Raw genomic sequence first — 9,437 nt, forward strand, 5'->3', positions numbered from 1 at the left:
TGTATGTAATGTGTTAGAGGGAGTGTTGTAACTCTGTGTCCAAGAGCACAGGTGTTTCAGCCCCTCTGTGATTTTCCTTATTTTTGTCCTTTCGAGATCTCCAAGGGAGAGCAAAATGTGTAAAAATTGGGAGACAGGTGTTTATTTTGTATATATATAAAAAAATCAGCTGGAAGCACAGCCTTAGCTGCTCACAAGCCTACCTGCTGACAGCTAACTGCTGTAAGAGTTAATGTTTCTTTTGCTCCTCACTCCTTCCCCCCCATTCTGTAAGCTGGGTTCTCCCACCTTTCTCTTAGAAGACAGCTGGCTAGGAAGTCTGCCAAGAGTCTGGGCACTTCCCAAACAAACAAAAAGTAGAAGCAAATCTGTGAAGTTTTTGAAGAGAGAGAGACACACACTGTATATTGATAGTTTGTTAAGGTAACACGAGACCTATCGGCTTTTTAACTAGTTAAGGGCCATGACTCTGTCAAAGCATTGAGAAGCTTTGAAATGTAAGCAGTTAACCCTTTAAAGTGACACATAAGGGCAAAGTGAGAGCTCTCCTGAGATTTATAAAAACCCTAGAAAGAGATTGCAAACTTAATGTTCATGGTCAGCCTTCTGACTGAGCTGAAGATGATGATACAGACACTTTTTGACGTTGACCAATGGCTGCTTAGAAATCCAACAAACAGCAAAACTACAAAGTAAACGTTTGTAGTGAAGCAAAGCAAATTGCCAGTGTTTCGAGGAGGCATGATGTAGTAGTAATGTGGGACTTTGTTGTTGTTGTTATGTGCCTCCAAGTCAACTGCGACTTATGGTGACCCTATGAATCAGCAACCTCCAAGAGCATCTGTCATGAACCACCCTGTTCAAATCTTGTAAGTTTCTTGTTTGGCCTTCCTCTTTTTCTACTCCCTTCTGTTTTTCCTAGCATTATTATCTTTTCTAATGAATCATGTCTTCTCATGATGTGTCCGAAGTATGATAACCTCAGTTTCATCATTTTAGCTTCTAGTGATAGTTCTGGTTTAATTTGTTCTGACACCCAATTATTTGTCTTTTTCACAGTCCATGGTATCTGCAAAGCTCTCCTCCAGCACCACATTTCAAATGAGCTGATTTTTCTCTTATCCGCCTTTTTCACTGTCCAACTTTCACATCCATACATAGAGATCGGGAATACCATGGTCTGAATGATCCTGACTTTGGTGTTCAGTGATACAACTTTGCATTTGAGGACCTTTTCTAGTTCTGTCATAGCTGCCTTCCCCAGTCCTAGCCTTCTTCTGATTTCTTGACTCTTGTCTCCATTTTGGTTAATGACTATGCCAAGGTATTGATAATCCTTGACAAGTTCAATGTCCTCCTTTAAAGTTACATAAATCTGCTGTTGTCATTACTTTAGCCTTCTTGACATTCAGCTGTAGTCCTGCTTCTGTGCTTTCTTCTTTAACTTTCAACGTCATCCATTTCAAATCATTACTGGTTTCTGCTAGTAGTATGGTATCGTCTGCATATCTGAAATTATTGATATTTCTCCCTCCAGTTTTCACACCTCCTTCATCTTGGTCCAATCCTGCTTTCCGTATGATATGTTCTGTGTACAGATTAAATAAATAGGGTGTGAAAATACACCCCTGTCTCACACCCTTTCTGATTCGGAACCAGTCAATTTCTACATATTCTGTCCTTACAGTAGCCTCTTGTGCAGAGTATAGGCTGCGCATCAGGACAACCAGATGCTGTGGCACCCCCATTTCTTTTAAAGCATTCCATAGTTTTTCAAGATCTACACAGTCAAAGGCTTTGCTGTAATCTATAAAGCACAGGGTGATTTTCTGCTAAAATTCCTTGCTCCGTTCCATTATCCAACATATGTTTGCGATGTGATCTCTGGTGCCTCTTCCCTTTCTAAATCCAGCTTGGACGCCTGGCATTTCTCGCTCCATATATGGTAAGAGCCTTTGTTGTAGAATCTTGAACATTACTTTACTTGCATGGGATATTAAGGCAATAGTTCAATAATTACTGCATTCTCTGCGATCCCCTTTCTTTGGAATTGGGATGTATATGGAACGCTTCCAGTCTGTGGGCCATTGGTTAGTTTTCCATATTTCTTGACAGTTTTTGGCAAACTTTGGACAGATTCAGTCTCAGTAGCTTGTAGCAACTCTATTGGAATGCCATCTATTCCTGGTGATTTGTTTCTTCCAAGTATCTTAAGAGCAGCTTTCACCTCACATTCTAAAATTTCTGGTTCTTCATCATATGGTTCCTCTGTGAATGATTCTGTCATCCGGGCATCTCTTTTATAGAGTTCTTCAGTGTATTGCTTCCATCTTCCTTTTATTTCATCTCGGTCAGTCAGTGTGTTCCCCTGTTGATTATTTAACATCTCTACTTGTGGTCTAAATTTCCCTTTCATTTCTCTAATCTTTTGGAATAGGGCTCTTGTTCTACCCTTTTGGCTCTCCTCTTCTATTTCTATACAGTAAGTATTGTAATAGTTCTCTTTGTCCCTAAGTACTAGTCGCTGTATTGTTGCATTCAGGGTTCTGGCTGTGTTTCTATCTCCTTTTGCTTTTGCTTTCCTTCTCTCTTTAACCATTTTAAGAGTTTCTTCAGTCATCCATTGAGGTCTTTCTCTCTTTTTAACTAGAGGTATTGTCTTTTTGCATTCTTCCCTGATCACGCCTCTGACTTCATTCCATAGTTCTTCTGGTTCTCTGTCAACTAAGTTTAAAGCCTCAAACCTGTTCCTTATTTGATCTTTATATGCTTCTGGCATGTTATTTAAATTGTATTTTGGCATTATGATTGCTTTGTTGGTCTTCTTTAGCTTTACTCTGATTTTTGATATGACCAGTTCATGATCTGTACTGCAGTCTGCTCCTGGTCTTGTTTTCGCAGAAAGTATGGAACTTCTCCATCTTCTGCTACCAATTATATAATCAATTTGATTCCTATATTGACCATTTGGTGATGTCCATGTGTACAGTTGTCTTTTCGGTTGCTCAAAAAATGTGTTTGCAAGAAACAAATTATTGGCTTCACAGAATTCAGTAAGTCTTTCTCCTGGTTCATTTCTGTCTCCTAGGCCCCATTTCCCCACAATTCCTAATTCTTCTCTGTTCCCTACTTTTGCATTCCAATCCCCCATGATTATCAGCACATCTTGTTTTGGTGTGTGATCAATAATGGGGAACTTTAATTATCCTGCTATCTGTTGGGAGATAAATTCTGCCAAATACAGCCACTCCAAGAAATTCCTGACCTGTGTTGGAGATAACTTTCTCCTACAGAAAGAGGAGAAAGTAACTAGAGGATCAGCTATCCTTGATGATTCTAACCAATAGGGATGACTTGGTGGATGAAGTGGCAGTAACGGGAACTCTCGGGGAAAGTGACCATGCTATACTTGAGTTCTTGATTTTAAAGGAAGTAAAAACTGAGAGTAGCCATACACGTATCCTGGACTTCAGGAAAACTGATTTTAATAAAATCAGAACAATGGTAAGTAAGGTTCTGTGGCAAGTGACACTAATGAGAAAAGGAGTCCAAGATGGGTGGGACTTTCTAAAAAAAGAAATTCTAAAGCACAATAGCAAACAATTCCATCAAGGAGAAAAGGGGAAGACAGCAGAAGAAGCTTCACATGGCTTCACAGAAAGCTCAGAGATTACGTGAAAACAAAAAAGAGCACATACAGAAAGTGGAAAGAAGGCCAGGCCACAAAGGAAGAGTACAGATAGGTAGCACAGAATTGCAAGGATGGTCAGGAAGGCTAAAGCTGAGAATGAGCTGAGGTTAGTGAGAGATGCCAAAAGCAATGAAAACGCTTTCTTTAGGTACATACATAGTAAATGACAGAGAAAAGAAACGGTGGTACAGCTACTCAGTGACAATGGCAAAATGATAACAGATGACAAAGAAAAGGCAGAAGTGCTCAATTCCTACTCTGGCCCAGTTTTCTCCCAAAAGACGGTCTATGACCCTGCTAGCAAATGTAAAGTTGAAGGGGCAGGATTGCAGCTTGAGACTGATAGACAAATGGTCAAGGAATACCTAATCACTTTGAACAAGTTCAAATCTGCAGGGTCTGATGAACTGCATCCTAGAGTATTGAAGGAACTGACCGAAGAACTCTCGGAAACACTGTCTATTATTTTTGCTAAATAGTGGAGGACAGGTGAAGTGCCGGATGAGTGGAGGAGGGCTAATGTTGTCCCTATCTTCGAAAAGGGCAAAAAGGAGGAACCTGGGAACTACAGACCAGTCAGCATGACATCGATCCCTGGGAAATTTCTGGAGCAGATTATAAAGTGGTCTGTCTGTAAGCACTTTCAATGCTGTGATTAGTAGAAGCCAACATGGATATATGAAGAACAAATCCTACCAAACTAATCTTATCTCATTTTTTGATTGGGTAACCTCACTGGTAGAGTGTGGGCATGCTGTGTAAATAATATATCTTGACTTCAGCAAAGCTTTTGACAAAGTGCCCCATGATATTTTAATTAGCAAGCTAGCTAAATGTGGGCTGGATGGAACAACTATCAGGTGGATTCACAGTTGGCTACAGAATTGTACTCAAAGAGTGCTTATCAATGGTTCCTTCTCAAACTGAGCAGAAGTAATGAGTGGGGTACCACAGGGCTCAGTCCTGGGCCCAGTGCTCTTCAACATTTTTATTAATGACTTGAATGAGGATGTGCCGGGAATACTTACTTATCATGCAGATGATACAAAATTGGGAGGGATAGTTAACATCTTGGAAGACAGAAAGAATATTCAAAGGGATCTTGATAGGCTGTGCTGAAAACAACTGAATAACATTTAATGGTGATAAGTGCAAAGTTCTACACCTAGGAAAAAGAAACCAAATGCACAGTTATAAGATGGGGGATACTTGGCTCAGCAATATGACATGTGAGAAGGATCTTGGGATTGTTGTTGATCACAAGCTGAATATGAGCCGACAGTGTGATTTGGCTGCAAAAAAGGCAAATGCTATTTTAGGCTGCATTAACAGAAGTACAGTTTCCAAATCACGTGAAGTATTGGTTCCCTTCTATTCGGCACTGGTTAGGCCTCATCTTGTATTGCGTCCAGTTCTGGACATCACACTTTAAGAAGGATGCAGACAAATTGGAACAAGTTCAGAGGAGGGCAACAAGGATGATCAAAGCATTATAAGGAGAGACTGAAAGTACTGGGCATGTTTAGCCTTGAGAACAGAAGACTGAGGGGAGATATGAGAGCACTTTTCAAGTACTTGGAAGGTTGCTACTCAGAGGAGAGCCAGGATCTCTTCTTGATTGTCCCAGAAGGACATGGAATAATGGGCTCAAGTTTCCTGAACATCAGGAAAAACCTCCTAATTGTTAAAGCGGTATGGCAATGGAACCAATTACCTAAGGAGATGATAGGGTCTCCAGCACTGGAGGCATTCAAGAGGCAGCTGGACAGCCACCTGTCAGTTATGCTTTAGTTAGGATTACAGCATTGAGCAGAGGGTTTGACTCGATGGCCTTATAGACCCCTTCCAACTCTTTGATTCTATAAGTTTAACAGGTATTCAACACTGCAAAAAGTGTAAGAAATATAAATAGCCCCACGTGCGGTATTATATGAAATTTAAGAACTTTTACCTAAAGCTGGAGAGAATAAATATATGAAGTTTAAAATCCTTTGGCACAGACCAAAGACAGGATTGTTTGTACAATTTAAAAAATACTACTTGCATGAATAAGAAGTATATAACACTCTTTATGTAAAGCTATAATTAGATAAAATATTATTTGCCAGCCACACGAAAATGTTATTTGCCAGCCACATGAAGGCATGTCACTGCCTCACAACTATAAGAACTGCTTGTTGAACTGTTATAAATTTGTTAAAGCCAGCTATGTGCCCATCTAACTTATGCTATGTGCCTGTCTAACCCATGAGATGTAAAACAGAGTTTGTTTAAGCATTGTATGTCATGGCTACAGCCAGCAATACATCTCTATTTAACTGTTAAGTTACTGGCTAAGGCCAGAGTTTCTCTACAATCTTGTATACACAATTACTGTACTGGCTGAGGCCAGCTACATGTATGTCTATTATTATTATTATTTATTGCATTTGTATACCATCCCATAGCTGAAGCTCTCTGGGCAGTTTACAACAATTAAAAACATTAAAAACAAATATACAAATTTAAAAACACATTTTTATATATATACAGTACAGACTGCATCATGCAGATGATGAAAGGGTCTCCCAAATCATTCACCAAGAGTACTGACGTGATACAGCATCACACCCTAAACCAGCCTTTCCCAACTAGTGGGCCACCAGATGTTGTTGGACCACAACTCCCATCAGCCTCAGCCAGCATTGCCAATGGTCAGGAAAGATGGGAATTGTGGTCCAACAACATCTGGTGGCCCACTAGTTGGGAAAGGCCGCCCTAAACCCTCCTTTATTATTAATATGGTATTTATATTGGCCGTCCAATACCATGATTCCCTGGACATGCCTATGCTATAGTTTGAAAATGTTGTATTATGTTTTTATTTATGTTATAAGTATCATAGCTACACTATCAAGTACCCTTTGCTTTACTGTTCAACAGCAAAGAATGTTTACATAACCCCAAGCTACAATCTAAGTCAGCCTTTCCCAACCAGTGTGCCTCCAGATGTTGTTGGACCACAACTCCCATCAGCCTCAGCCAGCATTGCCAATGGTCAGGAAGATGGGAGTTGTGGTCCAACAACATCTGGAGGCACACTGGTTGGGAAAGGCTGATCTAAGTAAATAAGTAACTACAGTACTTCAGTTCCATGCTGCAACCACTACAGTACGGTTAAACTCAAGCACATTTTGGCAGGCGAATTGACCCTCAGACGTTAATACAGAAATAAAGATATTTGTATTTTCTGCTGTGGAACTCTATTGCTATATTTCCTACTACATCCTCAATCCCAAGGAGAAATTGGGTAGGATCCCTTTTTCTAGGTTGACCAAGCCAGTTGTCTGCTATCGATAACAGGACTCACTTAGGTGAGGACAAAGTTTGACATATAACACTCTGACTAGACATAAATCTAGAAAGAACATGTAGAACCCTCATCTTTGTGCATCCATGAGACAAGGATCTGGCTAATAAAAATATATTTATTATATAATTTCATAGATTGCAATGGAGAAGCCTTGGGGGAAAGGACCAGCAAGGAAAGACAGGATAGAAGAGGTGAATGGAGCCAATTAAATTAGTGGAAAAGTTTGACACAAATACTGCATGAACATTTTAATAACTCCTAACTAATCATATACATCTGAATATGCTGGTCTACTTTTTATATCTTTGAAATGCTTTAACAGGCATTTATGTCTCTTTTGAGCCACCTCTGATCCAGCCCATTAATGGTGAAATTCTGTGGAGCTACGGGGTGACCTCAGAGGGCTAGGAGGGGAACAGAGTGCCTGCTGTGCACCTTGTCTGTTGTGGAATTGGAGTCATCATCACGAAGAACCTCACATACACTTTTTTTTGGCAGATAATAGCTTCACTTTCTCCATGAACTTGAGGGCAAGTGACTGGCATGGTACAGCCTTCAAGGTCGACACATTATCATCAAGACTTGGTCAGATCGTAAGCCCCATCATCACAAAGGAGGCCAGTTTCAATTTTAAACAACCAGCTTTCAAAACAAACAACCCAGAATACAAGATAGTTGTCTGCCTGAATTCTTACTATTTTCCACATTCATCTAATTTACACTAGTACATGTAACTGCAGACAGAAAGATAATGAAGGAAGGAAGGGCAATACAGGGTAAATCTGGCCTTACTTATCTGTTAGATCTTCAATGTCCTTAATAAACAATCCTCCTTGGTGTTTGCACATGTTCTTACATGCATGGAGAGTATCTTTGTCCTTGTACAAAATGTAATTCTTTCCATCAGCTTTGTTCCTTAGGAAATTGATTCCTTCCTTTAGTGCAGCAACCTCAGAAGGAGTAAGTGACAGCAGTACTCTGCTGGTTTGCTCCACGCTAGTTCAAATCAAAGAATGATGAATAAGAGATAACACAGCAACCTGGGGTTTCTCATACCAGAAAACACCTTCAGAATTCATTTTAACTAATAAGCTAGACACCAACATTTATTATTCTGTTTCAAATACTTACCTCTATATCAAAAAGTGAATCCAAACATCTGTATTGTTGCACGCCTCCCTAATCTCCAAGTGGTGAGATTTCCTGGGGTCCCTGCGCTTGCCCTGGGTTTGGTTTCCTTGGGAAGAAGGTCAGCGGAGACCAGAAATTGGAAAAGTTACTTTTTTGAACTACAATTCCCATCAGCCCAATCCAGTGGCCATGCTGGCTGGGGCTGATGGGAGTTGTAGTTCAAAAAAGTAACTTTTCCAAGCTCTGGCGGAGACTGTGGTGTCTTTATGAAATATGGTTTGTTTATTTACACCCATTCCAATCTGAGCTTAGGATGGAGGGGCACAAGGCATCAGCAGTCCAATATCCAGTTTTCCCTCAGTGTTACAGGAGGCATCCTAAAGCCATGGTGCAGAGAGCCAGTCTCTCTGCCTGCTTGCAGTTCCCAGCCTTTCTCAGACACAGTCAACACACACTAAAGGCACAAACCTCTCCCAGCAGCTGGGGGGGGGGAAGGCTCTCTTGAAGAGTTTCAATGACATAAGGATCTTCCTAGCACTTTGCTGGGCACCTGATAGACCCATTAACAAACATGGCTACTCTATTAGCTTAACAAAGAAACTCATCTGACCAGCAGAGCACGTTTCTCTACCCCAGGGAACAGGATTCCAAATCAGAGGCTGGAAGGGGACTCATAGGAATTATCCATTCCAACCCCCAAACTCACAACAGTATATATTTTTTCCCTTCAGCCTAATTCCCAGACCTGGCTGGACTGGCTCGAGTGGCAACTGCACAATGGCACAGCAGCATCCTGCCTCTCCTGTTTTATTTTATTTTATTTGTTTGTGTGTTTCAAAAACATTAATATTTTCCTAGTATCTTGGAGGAATGTTCTCCTGCCCTCTCTATTGACCTGTACTACTTATTTATTTATTGCTACATTTTTATCCTACCTTTCCACCAAATGTTCAAGTTGGCTAACAGCAATACAACTACAAGGAAAACAACAAACAGCAATACAATGTGTAGTAAAAAACTGAAGAAGCCAAGTCAATAAACTCAACTAGTAAAAACCAGTTACTACATATTTACAGATCAGCTTATGGTCAATCGCTTACGTAAATAAACATGTCTGTCTGCCACTGGGAAGTAATTAGAAATGGTGCTAGCCAATCCTCCTTTGGCAAGGAGTCCCAAAACTTGGGGACAGCCACCATGAAGGCCTTTCTCAAGTTCCCACCAAGCACTTCCAAACGTGGGATAGCCACTTTAGAAATAGAA

General features: G+C 40.5%; 1 protein-coding gene across 6 annotated transcripts in view; it reads right to left on the bottom strand.

Annotated features, from left to right (window-relative positions):
• Positions 1 to 9,437, bottom strand: part of LOC133368967 (cytidine monophosphate-N-acetylneuraminic acid hydroxylase-like) — a 149,707-nt gene that overhangs the window by 58,656 nt on the left and 81,614 nt on the right. For 4 of the 6 annotated variants that reach the window (XM_061593732.1, XM_061593723.1, XM_061593713.1 and 1 more), the window contains one exon: positions 7,836 to 8,039. The exons of the other annotated variants lie outside the window; for them this stretch is intronic. In XM_061593732.1, the coding sequence (XP_061449716.1) occupies positions 7,836 to 8,039 (204 nt within the window). The remainder of the gene's footprint in view (positions 1 to 7,835; positions 8,040 to 9,437) is intronic. 6 annotated transcript variants of the gene reach the window in all.

Source organism: Rhineura floridana, chromosome 1, assembly GCF_030035675.1.
Source record: "Rhineura floridana isolate rRhiFlo1 chromosome 1, rRhiFlo1.hap2, whole genome shotgun sequence".
Taxonomy (NCBI): Eukaryota; Metazoa; Chordata; class Lepidosauria; order Squamata; family Rhineuridae; genus Rhineura; species Rhineura floridana.